This window comes from Seriola dumerili, unplaced genomic scaffold, assembly GCF_002260705.1.
Source record: "Seriola dumerili isolate Sdu_G_001 unplaced genomic scaffold, Sdu_1.0 BDQW01000056.1, whole genome shotgun sequence".
Classification (NCBI taxonomy): domain Eukaryota; kingdom Metazoa; phylum Chordata; class Actinopteri; order Carangiformes; family Carangidae; genus Seriola; species Seriola dumerili.
This window is the reverse complement of record NW_019174311.1, coordinates 897,636-918,842: the sequence shown is the minus strand read 5'-3', so window position 1 is coordinate 918,842 and position 21,207 is coordinate 897,636. Positions and strand designations below refer to the sequence as shown.

The window sequence follows — 21,207 nt, the reverse complement described above, 5'->3', positions numbered from 1 at the left end:
TACAAATATCCAACATTCCAGACAGACCTCAGTTCATAAATGATAAAAATCAGCTTGTGGACACTTGAAAAATGGTGGAGGTCATAACGTTCTGTGAATCAACAGCAGTGTCTTCACACTTGCCTTCAAGTTCTCAAAGATAAATGATCAGAGTACTTTTTCCATCACTGCTGGCTCTAAGCTGCATTACAGCACAGCAATGACATAAAAGAGAAGAAATAAATTAAATAACAAATTTCCAAAAACACTGACTCACAATTTTACTAACACATATTCATAAGCAATGAGCTTCACCAAGAAGGCATCACACAAAGTAGGTTGAGGCTCCTCTTCCCCTCACCACTGTGCAGGTGCCCTGATAAACTGGGAGTCATAATCCCTCACAGGCATCCCACACTGGAACAAGATCATCTACATTTACAGCAAGTTTTAGTCCACACTAAAGAGGGACAGGAGTCATAGAAACAGTGGGTTTATCTGCAACAAAGATAGCATTAGATTTTATCTCAAAACTTGCAGTTACCTGGTCTACATTTATGTAACTATGCCAAAAGGACATTCTGCTAAAAGGCTACTTTAAACTCTGTAACCATGAAGACCTTGCTGTCATGGTAAAATAAGTGAATTGTGTAATTTCTTACAGCTCAAGTGTTAAACTGGAAAAATAAAATAAAAGTTTTTTCAACCATTAAAATAACTCATTTTGCATCTGTCACACTGCCATCTGTGGGTTTTTAGTTTATCCTCACCACCAACACAGGACTGTGTGACATGAGCTCAACCCTGCCTGGTGTTCCCGCTGACCTGCACTGCACACTAACACTGCAGCTCTCACATAAATCCCCTAATTGGACACTGGGCAAACTATGGCAAAAACAGGGTTCAATACAGTGCAGACTTGTTTAAAAATACATGGTGTACCTACAGTATCCCTTGAGTTGTTTGATAGACAATTTATTTAGAAATCCCTAATGATGATGTTTATTGGTCCTAGCAGTAAATTTGACTTGTACATGCCTGACATCTGGCAAGGTGGTGACAGTGCTCACAACAGAGAAAACTAGAATCACCTCCTCTTGGTCATCTGCCTCCGCCACTTAGAGTAGTTTCAGATTACATCCCTGTTTATACAGATTCTAATAAAATATTAAACATTTATGAGACATTTTGTCATAGCTTCTGTGTGAAGTCTTGAGTAATGGCTAAAAAGTGTTTTCTTAGGTCTCGGTGACCTTAACCTTTGACCTTTAACCACCAAAAATCAGTTTGTCCTTGAGTGTAAGTGGACATTTGTGCAAAATGTGACAGGATTCCCTTTAAGAGTTCTGGAGATATTGCATTCACAAGGCCAAAATCATGTTTTGACTGTGACCTTGACCTTTGAACTTTGACCTTTGGCCACCAAAATCTAATCAGTATACCCTTGAATCGAAGTGAATGTTTGTGCCAAATTTGAAGAAATTCCCTTTAGGTGTTACTGAAATATTGCATTCACAAGGCCAAAACTGTGTCACCATGTCTATGACCTTTGACCTTTGACCCCCAAAATCGAATCAGTTGTTTGTGCCAAATTTTAAGAAATTCCCTCAAGGTGTTACTGAAATATCACGTTCACGAGAATGGGATGGACAGACAACCAGGAAACAATAAGGCTCTGGCTCTGACTGTTGCAATAAAAATGGAGGTAGACGTGAGTAAGAGGGAGATTTAAGCAGATGTGAAAAGAAATAAAAGTGGATGCCATAACATCCCAGCACATCTGTTTTTTCTTGTTGAATTTGAGCCACAACACATCAGTAAGAGCTCAGAGAAACCACCATCAACACAGAGCATAGCCACAGATTATTGTGACCATCAAATACATCTTTGTATTTTTGAAAAACCACAAGATGACAAGATGGCAGGTCCATTAGCTAAACACAATGAATATGTATTGTATGGAAATGAGTAGAAATGGAAATGTCTTTTTTGAATTGCACCTGAAGTTGATTTTTTTCCCTAAATATTTACAAGAAAGCCTTCCTGAAATGTAGTGTAGCCATAGAAATAAATCCTCACTAAATTTTGCAAATAAAATATTTACTTAATTTTCCTTTTTAATCCCTCTTGTTAAATTTGAGTCACCCTGCAGTTACAGGCCTGTTTCAGCTCTGATTAGCACCACTCTGCCCTGCTGTGGAAACCAGGCTGCTGTTTGTGTGTGTGTGTGTGTGTGTGTGTGTGTGTGTGTGTGTGTGTGTGTGTGTGTGTGTTTGGCTGGCACACTGCTGCTTGAGGAGAAGCAGAACAAGCTGTCTGAGGTTTTGAACTTTCAGCTGTGGGACAGTTTAACACCACATAACACTATTAGACAGCAGAAGCCTGGTGTGTTAATGTGAACCAACAAGGATCAAAAAAGTAGATCAAACACACCTGCAACACAAAACCTTTAGAGTGGATGAGAGAGAACTGAACTCCACACAGACACACAGTGTCAAGCTTCAAAGATCCCTGCTGTCATATGTTCTTTTGAATATTGGGCTTATTAAGAGTTTTATTAAGAGTAGTACGTTAAAAACAAAGTGCATTTTTGTCCACTGTCATTCACAGAAGACCTCAGCATCAGTTGAAACCTGCAGTGAGAAAGTGACACAGCAGCTCTTTAGGATGAAAGTCTATGATAACTGACTCTAGAGTCAGTGTAATACTGTATAATAGATCTAGTACTGTGACTATGCTGATGACAAAACACAGCAGCTGAGTGGACACTGTGGAGACTGAAGACAGAACATTACATATTTTGTTAATCTGTGCCATCTAGTGGTGCAACACAACACTGCAACAGCTAATCCTGTATGTTGCATTTAAAGGGAGAGTTCACCCAAATTAGAAAATAAAACATTTTTATCACTCATCTCTTGTAGTTTTGAGTTATTGTTGGTTTTATTGGTCCAGGTTTAGAGGCATTTACCTGTATAACTTTATACAGAAAAAAATAGTCCCTATGAAAACAGCTGACTGTATATGATTGACTGCTAAACATTCTCTGGTCCCACCTACTCAAACATGAGGATTTGAGGGTTTTCCCTTTTTATTTCTTCTATCTTTGTCCAAATATTCAAATCTTTAGGCTTGGACAAAACAAGTAATCTGAAAATATCATCTACAGCTGTGAGAAACAGTAATAGGCATGTGTCAGACTAAACATTATAGACTAAACAATATTGATCAACAGATTCCACAATCGGTGATGAAAATAATCCAGACCAAGACAGACATGTTGCAGTTGGACTTTTTAAATTTTCTGAATGCTGTGCACCACAAAAAAACTGGTCAGCAAAAATTAAATGAAATCAAATAAAACCTAAAGCATAATAAAGTCAAAAAATAACTGCATGAATAGAAACAACTACAGGTGAATGTCTATTGTCTGTGTAATTTGAGCGAAATGACTCTTTTACTAATTTGAAAGTGAGCTGTAGTGAAGAAAACTAGAATTACTGCCTCACAGTTGTCTGCCTCCACCACCCCACCACTAAAATATGAACCATTTGAGTGAAATTTTGTCATAATTGCTGTGAAGTCTTGACTAATGGCTAAAAGTGTTTTCTGAGGTCACTGTGACCTTGACCTTTAACCTTTGACCACCAAAATCTATTCAGTTCATCCTTGAGTCCAAGTGAATGTTTGTGCCAAATTTGAAGATGTTCTGTTGAGATGTTACAGAGATAGTGTCCACGAGGATGAGAGGAAGGGACAACCTGAGAACATCATGGCTCCGGCTCTGACTGTAGCCGGCATGGAGGAATAAAAAGATGGGAGGAAAACGATCGTACTGACAAGGGGAGACAGTGAACACTTGACGTCTAATCATCTGTAACAAGCATTATCAGACATCTGCCACTTTCTTCTCAACTGACAGTCAATCAAACAAAGAACTGTTTCCATCAGTGAAAATATTTTTAATTTTTTTTAAAACACACAATCAGCAAATTCTATTTACATAATGATAGAAAAATATTCCAACTGGACTTTTAAGAGCATTAACTTGATGGCTGTTCAATATGAACAGCCTCTTGTGGTTTCCTCAAGCAGAATGAAAATAAAAGAAAACTGTTACAAAAGTGACGGGAAACCATAAAACAGACAGTGTCTCTCTGCAGACTGACAACACACAGGTGGATTCTCATTCAACATTCCTGAACGGTGACTTTGCTACTACATAAAGCAACAATACACAATGCTTCTTATATAGCTGAGCTTATATTGTTGTCTGGTTGTGTATTTTTTATGTCCACAGAGAAACGCAGTCAGTAGGCCACACAGATATTTCATGTGCATGAGCAGGACATTTTGCAGCTGTGTGAAATATTAACAACATTAACTTATTGTTTTTGGTTCATCAGAATCAAACAGCAAACAGACCTTTGACAATAAGTTCACACCTGTTGTCTGGGGGTTTGCTGAAAGGCATGGTGGGAAACTTAACAAACGTGAAGTGAAAAAGCAAATGAAGGTCGACGCCCCAAAAAGTAAACATTTCACTTACAAAATAAGACACGTGATATCTGAGAGTTTAGGAGGTAACCATAGAAACATCAGCAGCAACAGTAGAGCAGGAGGGAGTCAGGGCAGACGTAATCATGGAGATGCCAGCAGAAGCTGCTGTTGAAGTCTGTGTGGTAATGGAGGACTCGGCGGGGCGAGCAGCAACTGGTTTGGCGAGCTTCATGGGAATGAAGACATTAGAGGAACAGTGCTCACTCAGATACTCGCCTCCTTTCTCCTCATAGTCCTGTCTGCTGATCCATCCCTCTGCTGCTCCTCCAGGTGGATGCTCCAGAGCCCAGTCTCTTGCGCCGTACCAGGCATCCAGGGCTGGCTGTGATGCCATGGTCACCTGGGAAGGAGTGCAAACGTAACAGAAAACAGGTTAGCTCTGGATTATCTAAAGTACCCCCTCTGAAAAGGAGTTGGCCAGTGCAGACAACTGGTTTCTATAGATTTTAGTTTTTTCTTATACTTTCTCCTACTCTTTTACACTTTTTATATTTTTAAAACCAGGCTTTCATATGCATTTTTTTTATATACATATATATATATATATATATATGCACACACAGTATATGTAAGGATCCAGTTTAGATGCATTTGGATGTAAGATTCCACTGTAAGACAGAGTAAAATCTTGTAAACCTTGCAATGTAATATGACGGTCTGTTAGTAAGAACAGTCATTTGGGTAGATTAATGGATCATTTATAGTCTGTATAAACAAAGACAGAAATCTAATCAGTTAAAATTATTTGTATCTTCCCATTTTCAGTTTGAAGTGGTGAAAGTGACCGCCTTAACGTTGTGCTATGAGTTAGCAATATATGCTATCAAACATGAAAAAAGTCAAACATTCTAACAGAATTCAGTCTGTATTAGTCAAGGTCTGAAACATGTGAAGTGGGGTGTGATTCAGAGCTTCATGCTGTGACACCGTGGATAGGTGTGTATAAAAGTGTTTTAGAAAGGACATAGGCTGTACCTTGAAGTGTGACTGGAAGGGCCTCATAGCCAGCAGCTCTCTCTCCACTCTCTCCCTCATCCCAGGGTACTGCATGTTCCCTCCTGTCAGAAACACATTGCTCACCAGCGCCTCCTGCTGCTCTGGAGTGTACCTGTATGTAGTATAGGAGAAGTAAGAAAAACATTTATGTGTCAGAGTTGTAACCTTTCAAGTGCCATTTCTTCAAAACAACTATTGTTAATCGGAGAAATAGGATCTTATAGATGCTAAAAAGAGAATTTGCGGGATCCATGTGCGTGTCTTCATTTGTGTCTGGCTAGGTTTAAATACTGTACACCAATTTAATGTTTAATGTTGCGATTGCACTTGCTATCATTACCTGGCAAGGACGTACTGCAGCGTCTCCATCAGTCCCATCTGGTCCTCTCCGGTCAGCGAGGGCTGGAACAGGATCTCTGGACAGCGCAGACGCTCAGTCCCTACAAACAGCTGGTGGTACTCTGCCATGTTGAACATAGGCTGGAGACAAGAGCAAAGTTATTTTTCACTGATGTGGCAAGCACTGGCACCAAATGTTTCAGGTCATGGGCAAAGTTAGCCAGCTTCATTATTGCTTTGGCACAAAAACAATATACAAGACAAAACCTTTTCTCATACATTCTGCAACACATTAAACTGGCAGATAATTGCCTGCACAGCATTAATAAGGGTCTAAATATCTGTGTGGGAAGTTGCAGTGTCTCTGTGCCACTACCTGAACCACATTAGCAGGTTTTTCCGGCAGCGTGTCCTCAGGGAAGTCAGGATCCATCAGCATCACTCCGTCTCCCTCGTCCATCGGCTGCTCCAGCTCAGACACCTGCAGAGAGCCACAGAACAGCCTCAGGCTTCGTTTGAACTGCAGCAAACAGGGACAGTCCTCCAGAGCCTTAAGTCAGCGTAATGACATGCAGACCTAATTACTGGATCATTTGAATTTGACTTAACCTCAGTGAGTTTAAGTTAATTAGCTGCTGTCATTACACAGTATAGGAAACTACATTGTATGTATGAATATATTGTAATTTGACCACTTTGTTTCCTTGTTAGTGTTGGCAACTGATGCATTTACATTCCTAGCTAAGAGCCAAATTATGCCGAACATATAGAGAACCACTGCTTTTATTTTTCTGTTGTACACTCAGGTTATATATATGTTTTATATATATTTATATATATGTTTTATGCATTAATTGTCATGGACCATAGGATTTAGGAGTTTTACCAGACACGTAGCCTCAGACTATGGGCACAGCGCCTTTGTCACAAAATGACAAATCAAGACTTGCTATTTTTCTTTGATTTGGTGGAGTCACACCAACCTCCATCTTTCCCTCTGCTCCGTCACTGTGCAGCAGCTTCTGTCTGCCCTGTTCCACAGCCAGCTGCAGTTTGTTGATGTACGACTGCAGCTCCTCAGCCGAGTCCATGTTGAGCTCCACCAGGCTTTTATGAAACTGATCCAACAGGCCATCGTCCAGCAGTTCCTGCACTCACAGAATTCTATGGTCACTGCGCAGCACACACCAGCTGTGTTTTCATGTCAGCTGAAGGAGCTACATTTTATTTTGAACACTTTTATAGTTACATCTCAATTCCTTAGAAGAACAAACTGACTTTTTACAGTCTTCTTTGATATTGAGTCTTACACTTAATAAAACACTACTTGAGAAACTTGAAGAGCACCACAGTAAACTATAAATGAAACAATGGCTTCCTTGCCTGCACTGCCATAAGTTTGTCCAGCCTCACGTGGTCCTGCTGCAGCTTCTCCTCCCGGCGGCGAGCATTGATCTCCTGAAGCCGTCGAAGCTGCTGAGCTCGCCTCTCCTGCCTCTCCTCCACGCTCACACAGCCGCCTGGCACCTTGCCCGAGAAGGGAAGTTGCATACGGTGAACCTCCCGCTCATAAAAGTCTGGGCTGCGCCACTTTTCCAGCTCTATGGAGAACAATGGAAGTGGAAGGTAAGCAAAGAAGAAAGGAAGAAAAGGTGTGCATCTATCACCATGTTGTCTTCTAGCTCCTTTAATCTACAACCACCGCCACAGAACGGTCATGTCTGTGTCCAGTTTATTCATGTTACTTAAGATTCATTTGGGAGTTCTTGAACTATTCAAAAACTGAATGGTTATTAACTGCTGTAAGTTGGAGCAGTAAAATGTATGTCTGCGCTAACATGCTGTACCTTCATGATAATCCACAGCAGTGTAACTGTGCTCATGCAGCAGCTCCTCCATGCGGCTGAGTGTGATGGCAGCGAGGTGACCTGGGTATTTCAGGTGGAGGAGGCGCTGCAGGTAGGACGCTGCCTGGCTCCCAGCCACATTCACACGCTTACAGTTCACCGCATCCAACCTCGAATCACAACCATTTCAAAATTAGACTCTGATGACAGTGTGTGAATGATGGCACTAAAGGGGAAAAACAATGGTCTAATACACATTTTGACACATCACTTTGGTTTTCATACTAAGACATGTCAAAATGTCATCTGTGACAAAAGCTTATCAGGAAAAAAGAGCATTTCTTGCAGAAAGATATAAAATGAACCGTGGAAGGGCAAAAACAGCACAGACACAGTTGTCTGTGTCTGTAATTCTCACCTGCCATTTATAACTGGTAAGATGTGTGAGCAGTGGTATCCGGAGGACAGAACAATGCCAGTGTGTGGTGGATGGATGTTCCTGTGATAGTTATTGTAGTAGAAACTGTACAAGCCGTCCACACCGTAGGAGACGTACGGCACATGGTAGCACTCAAACAGCAGCTCTGACATCATCTGTCGACAGTGCAGGGGGTTACATGGTGCCTCTGTTAGCACCATGGGGTGCTCCACGCTGCCCTACAAAAGCAGAGTGGTCATCATTGCCATTTCATATAAAACACTACCAGTATGCATTAGTGTAATTAACACACAGCTCATTTTGCTAGGAAACATAAAAATATCTGTTTGTCAGATTAGAAATAAAACACATGAACTTCTCACGTGTACATCTTAGATACAGACATCTGTTTTTTGTATTATTATGCTTGACCTCAGGAACTTTGGCTGGTCGAACTGAAAATATCATGATGCCAGAACTGAAGGTGCCATTCCAAATATTAATGTAGTCTATATATGTAGTCAATAAATCAGCAACAATTTTGATAAATAATTTATAAGCAAAACCATCTGTCATGGTAGACAGAATGTTGATCGAACAGCACTTAACTTTAATAACCAAGTCAAACGTGGTTCAATATTGTTTTTACCAACTCAGGATCATTTCTAAAAATCAGATCATCTTTATCAATCATTGACCTACAAAAAGTTGTTTTTATGTATGTTTTTATTTATTCTCAGCTTGATTATTGTAATGCACTTTATTTGGGTATCAGCCAGGCCGCAATACACCAGTCAATCTTCAGCTTGTACAAAATGCTGCTGCTTGTCTTATTACTGGAACAAACAGGTGCAGTCACATGACTCCGGTGCTGGCCTCCCTTCACTGGCTCCCTGTTAGATCTTAGATTGATTTTTAAATTTTATTACCCCCCCCCCTCCCCCAAGGTCAAGGCTTGTGAGTGGGCGCTCACTATTATAGCTCAAACACTCTGTGTGCTATATAGATAAAGTTATTATTATTGTTGTTGTTATTATTATTATAACACTGATAAATTTGAAGATATATTGGGCTCCAGGAAATTGTGATGGGTATTTTCACTATTTTCTGACTATTACAGACTACAGACTAAATAATAATAATTATTATTAATCTGATTGACAAATTAATTGAAAATTTTATGAAGTGTTAGCTACAGCCCCAATGTTTACTTGTATATAAATTTTTCAAGTATGTCCCTGTATTTGTCTGGCTCTGATGTGATGTGGAGACCTTTGTTAATGATATCCTGGTAGTCTTTGACTGGGGTCTATGGAACATTAGAACAAACTACTCCTGCTCTTGTTGAAAAGGCTCTAATAGGAAAAGAAAAGATATTATATGGTGAACTGAAATTTAAAATAAGATGTCAGCATCTTCCTTCTCGTGAAATCAAAGCGAAGACATGTGCACACATCTGCTGGGGGTTACCAATTCGGCACAACACCAGCCCCCTGACACTAATACCTCAGAGGCGACGCCCAGGTGTGTAAACACATAGTCGAAGATGAGTTCCTGAATCTCGAAGTTGACCACCACGTTTCGGTCGAACTGGCTCTTCAGCAGCCACCGCAGCGGCTCCAGGTTAGTGATGTCATTACCGATCTGGGTCTCGCTGCGAGCGGCTCCTCTGCTGCGCGCCGCCACCGACCTGAAGAGCAGGCGCGGAGAGGCAAACTCCGCCACTGGAGCCCCCCAGCCGGCCCGGGTTTGGAAGGAGCCGTTATCTATCACTATCGGGGCCGATGTAGGGGTCAGACACTGGGCAGGAAGCTCAAAAATCGGGTCGGGAGAGGTTTTGCAGTCCTGAAAAGAGAAGATTTGACAAACCGGTCGCTCTAGGGAAGCCATTTTGAAAATGCGTCACCGCAAAAATATATCCGAGTGGAAGCTTAGTGCCGCCGACTTAAGTTCCGACTCAACATAGAGTATTGGATTGGTGAAGAGCAGTATGCAGTAAAAATATCTGAGTAGCACTTGAGCAAAAATAAGTAAAATTCATATATTATAACATAGTATGACAGCTGTACTGTTTCAAAAATAAAAAACAAACAAAATGACCTCACATTTTCATGACTTATATTTTAATTTCCAACTAAACATTAGCTGTTTGTCTGCACTGCAACAAAAGATTGGAAACAGTAATGTATTGTGTTTGAATATGCACAGTTATAATAAACGTCAATTATGAAAAATATCTTCCTTTTACCACCAGAGGTCGCAGTCCACTTTGTGTAATAAGTCCCTGTGAGATGAGACATTGATTTATCCTTGGTGAATTAATAGGTATCAGTCTCTCAGATTAGCCTGTTTATCATTAAGTCACACTGTAGGATAAATAAGAATAATACACTTCTATATCTTACTATTTAAGTATTTTTAAACTGATTTGTATAAAATAGCAATTGCCATTTACACAAGGTAGTAATTTCACTTTACCACTTAAATCTGACTGATTCATTGTTTGGCCACTTGGTGCAAACGCATGCTGTGTGCAGCCACACTTTCTTCAAATCCATAGACATCAACTTTAAATTCTTGTGGCGATCCCAAAGTTTCCCTTTAATGGAATGGTACAGCCATTAAAAAGCCAATACATTTATCACAGAGCTATTTCCAATCTGTGTGCAAAATAAAGGAAATGTTACAAATCTGACTGCCATTTATCATCACTCACCAACTAAAATTTGGGGTCAACTAGAAATATATTCTAGGTGAGTCCATGATGAAGTTACAATGAAACCATGTGAACAGACATTTTCCCTCAGGCCTGAGATCCCTGACTTCTTTCTGTCTGCCATCCTGTTAGTCTCAGCTGACCGGGTGAAGCCTCAGCTGGTGATGTGGCACACCTGCACATGACAGCTACTGCATGTCCCAGTTGGCTTCATTTCAGACCATTCTGTTGATACACATGTTGGAGATCTCACATCTGATCTTTTTGTTACCCTGCAGTGTATGATCTAACGCAATACCCATTGAGGTGCAGTACAGTTTAGTCAGATAATAAACAAAGTGTGCAGTTTTTCTTCTAAATTTCCATAACTCGTTAGAGGAATAAATCTAAATCAACGACACAGAATTTTCAAGTTTTCATTCATATACCTTCCTTCAGCAACCTATTAATTAACCAAATATTAATCCCAGAGATTAATCTATGAGAGAAATAATCTACGTTGGATTAAAATGGAAACATCAGATTATGCATTATCTACAATGCATCTATCATACAAAAGTATTTTTCAATTTTCACATCACAGCAGTTTCAATCATCCTTCATATGCTCTTATTTCTTGCCTTGTATTTTTTAATAGAATAGAACTGTCAGTTAAACTCTTCAATACTGCAGCATCTAGAGAAATCTTTACAAAGCCAGTGTTACACCCCACAGAACTTTTAAATTTGAATCAAATATGTTTGGTATTTTATATATAAAGTCATGTACAAGACATATACAATATTTCCATTTGATGTAATGGTGGTGCAGCAAAATAAAATGGCTGTGCATATTTTGTTCAATATATTATTATAATTCATAGCAAGGACATATGCAAAACAGTTCTTTCCATTTGGATATATGACAGTTTTGCTTTTCTGATCATTTTTTTTTATTTGCGGTGTCATCTATATGTATAACCATTTTTTTTAACCTTTTTTTGGCAGAGGGACATGCAGTTAACAGTAAAGGAAGTGTGTTCAGGGCATTGATTGGATTTATTTCCTGGACAGCACAGATATTTGGGAGCAGAGGATGAAAAGGACAAAGGAAGGAAAATGTGTTGCGTGTATGTGTGGGAGGGGTGTTACTGTATGAAGCTTGATGGTGTGTCACTGAAGCATAACACAGTTCACTGCTCCGGCACAAAGCTCTAAGTGACTGCCGTCCCCCTCCTCCTGATGCTAATAAGCAGATCTGGGTCAGCTTACCCTCTCAAACACACACACACACACACACACACACACACACACACACACACACACACACACACACACACACGGCTGCATACGGCCACAAACTTATACAAATACACCCCCATCTACGTTCTCTCCTCCAAAACACACACACACACACACACACACACACACACACACACACACACACACACACATACACACATACACACACACAGACACACACATACTGGCATCCATTACTCCTGGGAGGCAAGACATGACATTGTGCCGCTGTCCATGCACGATGCTTGCAACTCTCTGCTTGCTGTGCTTGTCATCCAGGCAGCAGTGGTGAGGCACAGGGGAACTAATGGTCTACAAGCACTCTGGGACTGCCACGCGTGACACCAAGCAGCCTCCATTTTGTGGAGGAATGAACAGACTGTTAGTTCCCACTGACAGGGAAGGGGAAGGAGGAGTGAATTACAATGGTAGATAGGGCCAATTATGTTTAGTGTTCATGAACAATACCATGATGTGATCATGTCTTTCACTGGGGGGGTGAAAACAGAAAATAAAATGTTAAATACAGGGAATCGCTGTATATTTAGGATTACTGAGGAATAATTCATGGATCATTTATTACACTTTTTGTTTTGTTAAAAAATCATTCATGTTTTTCTTTCATATACTGTGTCTTCTTCACATAGGCAGTTATGGGACAGTCCCTCTCTTTTTCTCACAGTTCTCCAGGGATAAGAACCAGCAACACTTCAATCACAAATTCTCTTCTAGAACATGTTGAGGGTTTCCACCTCCTCTTCAAATGGTGGTTTTATGGAAGCAGAGACTGTGACTTCTCAGTGACAATATGCTATGCTATGTTTTCTTTTTTTTCTTTTCTTTTTCGCTGAATGCTCTGGGGGGAAAACATCTATCAGTGACGATTATGCATGTGATTATGAATCACAGAATTCTGGAACCTTTCTTTTATAAACAGTGAACATCCTGGAATCAGAAGACCTTTTTTTGCAATTAAAATGTAGCTTTATCTGTATTGTTTCATGATGTCACAAGAGAATTTTAATTAAATAATTTATTGTTATTTTTATTTTTATTGGAATGGCCATGACTAAGTGCAGCAAATCTTTGTTCATTTGTTCATATGATTTCACAGGAGCAAAAACTGGATTATAATTATGGATTAACTTTAACCTGTGAATGTGTAAACCCCCCCCCCCCCACCCCCCACCCCACCCGTGTGTGTGTGTGTGTGTGTGTGTGTGTGTGTGTGTGTGTGTTTGTGTGAGATAGAGAGAGAAAGAGAGAGAGTGACGGGATGACAGTTGGAGGAATAGAGCCCAGTTTACGTAACAATCTTGACTCTGAGCACTTCTGATATATCAGAGCCACACTGCGGACAAAACCCCTAGCAACCTCCATGACTCTCCTCTATACCCTGTCACGCCTACACACACAGACACACACACACACACACACACACACACACAATCTTCCTCTTTGAGACACATACACTCTAACCTCCATCTCTTTGTCTTTTATTCTGTCATACACACACACACACACACACACACACACACACACACACACACACACACACACACACACACACACACAGTCTGTCACTACTGCTCTCCTCAGTCCCTGGCCCTATGAGCCCAGCAGATCTTTTTGGGCCATATAGTGATTAATGTGTTTGTGCACCTGTCACTATTCATGCATTCATGTATGTGTGGGAGAGTGTGCATGAGTGCACGTGACTGTGAGCGTGGGAAGGCTATTTCCAAAAACTCACATATTCATATTTATTTGTGTGTGTGTGTGTGAATATGTGTATGTTTCATGTCCTCAATCTCTGTCTTCTTCAAAATGTCTTCAAAATGTCTGTACAGTATCAGTATCTCTTTAGAAAGCAGGCATTTAAAATGTCAGATATGTTTGGCCTTGCACAGAAGCTGCTGAAGCTGTGCCATGAAATGACTGCCCACCATACCCGACCCCCAAACAGTAATTGTCCAATCATAGCCACGAGAATTTAGCATGTGTTAAGCTTTGCATTTGTACACATGTCAAAGCAGGGCGCATGGGGCTCTAATAAACGTGATAGGAGCGATCCTGCACAATTGTATTCTGATGAATTTATTGACAAAAACATGATGAATTTAAATAATCTAATCAGTGGTCAGGAGTTTGACGGTGCGTTCTTCTACAAAGCACTAAACTGCGCAGGATTTAGGCCTTCTCAAAACATCATGGTTATCATCAGCCAATCAGTATTAGGCCTTCCACAGATCCGGATGCAGATGCACATATAAAAAAATCAGTTGCTATTTGACTGCTCTGTAATTTTATTATTATTATTGTTATTTATGTATTTTATTTTGACATTTTTTTTCGCTCCCTTCCTATAACCAGAAAAAAATGTTCGGCTTGAATGCGTCTAATCCTCCTTCCACCAAGGCAGTCAAGACTTTCAAAAAAACCAAAAACACATTTTTTTTAAAAAACCATCCCGTACTGGGAAAATCTATTTTCTCCAAAATCTCCAATCTCCAAAACGTACACACACACATGCACACATCCTGTCCAATTACTGTGGCCATGGCAACTATCAGAGATTATTGCTCTCAGTCAGGGCTGCACGGCTATAAAACGAGGCTATAAGCCCCTCCATATCTCCGGCATCCATACACACACACAAACACAATGAGCAGGCATACACTCCCCTCTCTGAATGTCTCTCTCTCTCGATGTCTCTCACTCATACACACACATCGAGCACGAATTAATCCTTCTCTTTGTAGCCTCAGAAGCTAAATTGGTCGCCACAGCAACCAATCTCAGAGGCCTTTCAAAGAACAATGACAGACTAAAAATCCAGTTTGTCATGAGGAAGTAGTTTAGAAATAGCCTACATCTACCGTGCTGGACTGAATTTAATGTTGCCTGGTGTGTTTTTATGTTGTATATTTATATTTTTTACATTTCTCCTTCATTTCTGCAGATTTGAGGCTGATGCTTCATGTGGGCTATCTTTGCGTGCTTGCGTTTTTGTGCGCACGTGTGTGTGTGTGTGTGTGTGTTGGTTGTGGTTGTGTGTGTGGTTGTGTGTGTGTGTGTGTGTGTGTGTGTGCGTGTGTGTGTGTGTGTGGAAATATAGGGAAAATCCTTGAGGCATCTCTCCTCTCTCCCTCCCCCCATCACATGCACAAACCTCGAGCTGGGACACACACACACACACACACACACACACACACACACACACACACACACACACACACACATACCCTTAGACACTGATGACACACACTCACTAATAAACAGTGTGTTGGCCTGAACACACACAGCAGCTGGCAAAGCAGCCCAAGCCAAGCATGAAAACATTCGGAACTTTCTCTGTCCTCTGGCTGCTTTCTAAATTTAGACCTCTCCTCCATATTTTGGTTTGGTTTGTCTTCAGATGCTGCTCGCTCGTACATGATTGTCTCGCATTATTCTGCCGGTCCAGGGCTATTTCAATCGGTCATGAAAAAATTCTCAATTTGTTTACACATCCTTAATTTGCAGAAGTGTTCAGTGTTTTTTAAAGCTGATAAACCGTCGCAGCTGTGAGAGAAATGCCCTGGCTACTTCAGCCTTCTTACATTTCTGCAAGCAGGCTGCAAAAAACTGATGACAGTTTTGCTCAGCCGTGTCACAGCAGATTATGGAGGCAAAGACGAGGTGCTTCGTATTCCCGATGATTAGAGCTGAGGTGGAGAAAAAAAAAAAAACTTTCCCTCCATCTTTAGTAAATGTAGCCACTAAAAGACAAGAATAAAGCTATAAGACATGAATAAATGTAAAAGAATAAATCTGAAAGATTAAATGTAAAAAACATACATGTAAATGCTTAAAGGTAAAAGACGAGAAAAAATCTAAAAGATTAAATGTAAAAGACAAGATAAATGTAAAATACATGAATAAATGTAAAAGAATAAATGTAAATGTTTAAAGGTAAAAGACAAGATAAATGTAAAAGACGAGAAAAAATCTAAAGGATTAAATGTAAAAGACAAGATAAATGTGAAAAACAAGAATAAAGCTAAAGAGATAAGAATCAATGTAAAAGGATAAATGTATTGCAGTGAGTGTGAGCCGTTGTGTTTAGGGAGCTGTCCGTGGTGCTGTGTGCTCTACGGCATACCAGCTGCAGGATGTTCATCATATCAGCAACGAGTTGCTTCCCTCCACCGCCTACTGAACATGCACATCTGGAATCAAGCTGTTAAATGAGCAGGGATCTTCTAAACTGCAGCTGTGTGCGTCTATAAGAAATTCATACAGACAGATCCGGCTAAACTGCTATTCATTTACATGTTATAGAAAATATAGAAACAGGAAGTATGCTTTTGACGGGCGGGTACCTTAGATTTTGTTTTTTACTATAGAATGACAATGAAAACATATTTTAATAATACAGTCTTGGAAAATACATTAAAATATTGTCACAGTATTTAACACAGTCACAGTTTCATTATTACTAAAAATATCGCTTCCCCATGGAACATAAGGCCTTTTGTCTTTACTGAAAAGATGTGTGTGACAAGGGCTCTGTATATAACTGTACGCAGTCTCAGAGGACATGCTTCATTTCACACATTTAGGATTCATTTCAATTGTTAAAATACATTTAAGGTCAGGTGGAAGATGAATAATTTTTTTCTAACGAAAAAAATAGATAATTCTTGCACCAATATATATATACATAGTATATATAGTATATAGTATGTATATATATACATGTATATATATATGCTTAATTTAGCCTATATAAGATGGAACCCACAAACTATAAGACCTCAAAAAAGATTGTTTATTTTAAATTAATTTCATTTTGATAATTTGACGCAGTAGTTTTTGTTAGATATTTATTAGCACAGGCCTAAAACATGACGCCTGCTGTTTGTTGATGCCCGTCGACCTGTTACAGGATGAAGCTTAAAGCAGGTGAAATTTTTGATCTCATCACTCTCGGGTAAGGTCGGGGACAGTTCTGTCATCCTGCTGCTGCTTTTTAAATCTCTCTCTCTCTCTCTCTCTCTCTCTCTCTCTCTCTCTCTCTCATTGGGTGATGCGGTCAGATTCCAGCGCTCGCGCTGTCACCAGTAGGACCCCCAACTGAAAAAAAAAAACTGCTTGGAAAAAAAAATGCGAAATTGAGATTTCTAGCCGCAGATGAGGACACAGTCTCGTTCTTGTCTCTGTGTTGGGGCGTTTCATCGCGAGGCAGATGCCAGGGAGTGTTTTTTTGAGGGAGTAATATGGATGAGCAAGTCAAGAAAAGCGGCTGAGGACTGTTAACGGTTTGGGTGAGACGGTTAGGTAGCCGTTAGAAGGCTGGTTACTTCGCGACGCCATCGAAGAGGCAACAGGCATGACTCTACAGTAGCAGCAGCCGAAATCTCCTTGCATGCACCTGCTTCTCTGCTTTCTACTCAGTAATATCATTTTCATTTGAAGACCGTATTTCATTGGGATAAAGATGGCTCACCTAATCCGACACAACCTCACCAACAAGCTGACCAATGCGGCCCACACGGTGTCCCACAAATCTCAGGCCAAGGTCAGCGGGGTGTTCGCCCGGCTGGGCTTCCAGGCCGCCACGGACGAAGAAGGTTTGGGTTTCGCCGAGTGCGACGACTTGGATTATGACTACAGGCAAGGGATGCAAATGGATGTCCTTCAAGGAGAAGAGGAAGGGGGGCACATGGAAGGAGAGGTGGAGCTGGAGGGAGACAGCCACTACCAGAGAGACGGCACCGGCCCCAGGCCTTCGTCCCTGAAGACGGAAGGCTCGCTGGATGAGGATAAACCCAAAATCACGTCATGGGAAGCTGGCTGGAACGTCACCAATGCCATTCAGGTAGTCTATAGTGTGTGTGTATAAACATATCTATATACTGTGATGACTTTCATCTATCAAAAACAGCATGTGCTGCAGGCTCCGTGCAGGCCTGCAACTGGACAAAATGTCACCTTGAAAATTTGGAGCTTTATGCAGGGAGACAGAGAAGACTACTCTGAACATGCGCATCATTTCACACAGTCCGAGATTATAAGGCAAAATATCCAAATAGAGTGGAATAACATTATATCGAGCTTTCAAGTATATGAAAGCCTGCTACATTTGCATCAACATTAAATTAAATTTATCATTTATTCATTTATGGTTTTTGAGTGAATCCACTGCAGCGATGGTTTTAGAATGTATTTATTCAAATCTTTTTATCAGTGGAGCTGCAGGCAGGGCCTGTTCACTGTGATAGCCCTCAGGCTGAACAGCACCCACGTGTTTATCAGCGGCCCCGTCAAATCTGAGTTTTAATCACATTCATTTCAAAGTTCGTTTGTAAATCGTATTTTAATGATTTACGTCGATTTATCCTGTAGCTCACGCAGAAGAAATGTCTGTTTTTCAAAGGCGAGGAGAAAGAAAATAAATGTGCTGCTGACACTGGAATAATCAGCGGTGATAAATCCCACATTTCTGTATTTCAGCGTCATTTTAATGTGTAAAAATGTCATCCTAATATTTTGTTAGTGTTATTATGTAAGATGTGAGCCGTGTCAGTGCATGCCCGGGCTGGCTCGGCCTGTCACTGCGATGTGGGCCTCGTCCATTACCACTCAACTGCGCTTCTCTGTCCGCAGGGCATGTTCGTCCTCGGCCTGCCGTACGCCATCCTCCACGGCGGCTACCTCGGTCTCTTCCTCATTATCTTCGCAGCTGTGGTGTGCTGCTACACGGGCAAAATCCTCATCGCGTGTCTCTACGAAGACAACGAGGACGGCATAAAAGTGCGCGTGAGGGACTCCTACGTGGACATCGCCAATGCCTGCTGCGCGCCCCGCTTCCCAGCGCTGGGCGGGCACGTTGTGAACGTGGCTCAGATTATCGAGCTGGTCATGACCTGTATTCTTTACGTTGTGGTCAGCGGCAACCTGATGTACAACAGCTTCCCGGGCTTTCCCGTCTCTCAGAAAGCCTGGTCTGTGGTGGCCACGGTCGCGCTCCTGCCGTGCGCGTTCCTGAAGAACCTGAAGGCCGTGTCCAAGTTCAGCTTCCTCTGCACTGTGGCGCACTTCGTCATAAACATCCTCGTGATTGCCTACTGCCTGTCCAGGGCGCGCGAGTGGGCCTGGGAGAAGGTCAAGTTTTATATCGATGTGAAGAAATTCCCCATTTCAATTGGCATCATCGTGTTCAGCTACACCTCCCAGATCTTCCTCCCCTCCCTGGAGGGAAACATGCAGAAGCCTAGCGAGTTCCACTGCATGATGGACTGGACTCACATCAGCGCCTGCGTCCTCAAGGGCCTCTTTGCCCTGGTGGCCTACTTGACATGGGCAGACGCCACCAAAGAGGTCATCACGGACAACCTGCCTTCAACTATCCGAGCTGTGGTGAACATCTTCCTCGTGGCCAAGGCCCTGTTGTCTTACCCGCTGCCGTTCTTTGCTGCTGTGGAGGTTCTGGAGAAATCCTTTTTCCAGGATGGCGGAAGAGCCTTCTTTCCTGACTGCTACGGTCCGGGTGGGCAGTTGAAATCATGGGGTCTGGGCCTCCGAATTGCCCTCGTGGTCTTCACCTTGCTTATGGCCGTCTTTGTCCCCCATTTCGCCCTGCTGATGGGCTTAACTGGGAGCCTCACCGGCGCTGGCCTGTGCTTCCTCTTGCCAAGCCTCTTCCACCTGAAGCTCCAGTGGAGGAATCTCCTGTGGCATCACGTCTTCTTCGATGTTGCCATCTTTGTTATTGGAGGCATATGCGCCATATCAGGCTTCATTCACTCGATTGAAGGACTCATAGAGGCGTACAGGTACAATATCCACGACTGAGAGCTTCAGAGATGACCTTTACTGAACGGTGATGTCCTATAATGCCTCGCTGCGGCAGGCTGTCATGACGCAGACCTTATCAAAATATCATCTTGACCACTTCACATAGGAGCTCGTGAGGAGGATTATTTGTGTGAACTGTACATCTTTTTATTTTGCCTTCGTGATAATGTGCAATAATAAACTCTACAATCATAGTGTAAAGTAGTCTGCTCATTCCAGAAAACATGTTTTAGACTATTGACTGGACAGAGGAATACACCCACCGCATGAAAGGGGGTGATTAAATATGCGGGTATTAACAAGCCCGTCCAGGTATCAGTCCTGATGCAAAGTTGTCAAAGATCCAATGAAAATGTCCGCCATGGGTCTAACTGTGAGTGTGTATGTGTTTATAGCTGGGGAATGAAATATGTGAAAACAATGGGAAGAATACAGTATGTTATTGTTGGGTTTTGAGCTGCTAGATATAATCATTAATCCCACTTCAGAGAAAATATAAGAGCAAGGCACCCCTCAGATCAGATGGTGCTCTGTGCATTATAATAAACCATGAATAACTTATGTGTAGTTGTTTAAACCGAATTATTTTATTTTCAGTTGGGTTTTTTTTGTGTTTGATTTTCCATCTTATAGTCGTCCTGTTGGCTTGTTTGTTTTCTTGGTGTTTCAAGTGTCATTCTGGATGAAGTGAATTCAAAGTGCAAGCAAGTGGGTCCTAATTGTGTTATATGAAAAATGTCTGTCTGATAATATTCTCTTCCTATTGACCTTGTTAATTGTGATTTAATGGAACTAAACATGGTGTGTGAGACAAAGAATATTTGTTGAACTAAGAGTTAAATAAATGAAATATTTTATGGCTGGTGATTCTAACGTTTCCTTGCCCTATATTTGACCAGGCATGACTGAATAGTGGAGACTTTCGTTTTTACTGTCATGGACCCTGACAAGCTTCCTCTTGTAAAGGTTAGTTAAGCTTCCTCCTTTCTTAAAATGAGAATGCAAAGACGAGAGTGAGATGTGCAGCTACATATTTGTGTGACGAATGGTGTGTAGCTTCTTTTTTGACAGGATGCAGAGACCCAGAACAGCTTGTAGCAGACTGGGTGAAAACATGGTGCCGTTTACAACAATTACATAACAGCAGCATCTTGGCACTTTGAAGCCAGGACTGCTGTGTATTCAAAACAAAAATAACAGGACGTGGATTAAAGTAGAATTTTTGAGCTT

The 21,207-nt window shown here is 41.3% G+C and overlaps 2 protein-coding genes across 3 annotated transcripts; one reads left to right on the top strand and one right to left on the bottom strand.

Annotated features, from left to right (window-relative positions):
• Positions 1 to 3,929: 3,929 nt before the first annotated feature.
• On the bottom strand, positions 3,930 to 10,035 carry actr5 (ARP5 actin related protein 5 homolog). Of its 2 annotated transcripts, none has more exons than XM_022741732.1 (9): positions 9,646 to 10,035; positions 8,140 to 8,378; positions 7,722 to 7,891; positions 7,258 to 7,475; positions 6,858 to 7,022; positions 6,251 to 6,355; positions 5,876 to 6,015; positions 5,515 to 5,647; positions 3,930 to 4,879 (listed from the first exon to the last, which is right to left on the bottom strand). In XM_022741732.1, the coding sequence occupies exons 1-9, from the start codon at positions 10,027 to 10,029 to the stop codon at positions 4,556 to 4,558; spliced, it is 1,878 nt and encodes a 625-aa protein (XP_022597453.1). In that variant the 5' UTR covers positions 10,030 to 10,035; the 3' UTR covers positions 3,930 to 4,555. The 2 variants fall into 2 exon arrangements, with proteins under 2 accessions (XP_022597453.1, XP_022597454.1); XM_022741733.1 differs by having other exon boundaries at positions 7,288 to 7,475.
• Positions 10,036 to 17,380: 7,345 nt separating this feature from the next.
• Positions 17,381 to 20,779, top strand: LOC111219169 (vesicular inhibitory amino acid transporter-like). Its single transcript, XM_022741780.1, has 2 exons — positions 17,381 to 17,998; positions 18,787 to 20,779. Exons 1-2 carry the CDS (start codon positions 17,618 to 17,620, stop codon positions 19,972 to 19,974), a joined length of 1,569 nt encoding a protein of 522 aa, XP_022597501.1. The 5' UTR covers positions 17,381 to 17,617; the 3' UTR covers positions 19,975 to 20,779.
• Positions 20,780 to 21,207: the final 428 nt, after the last annotated feature.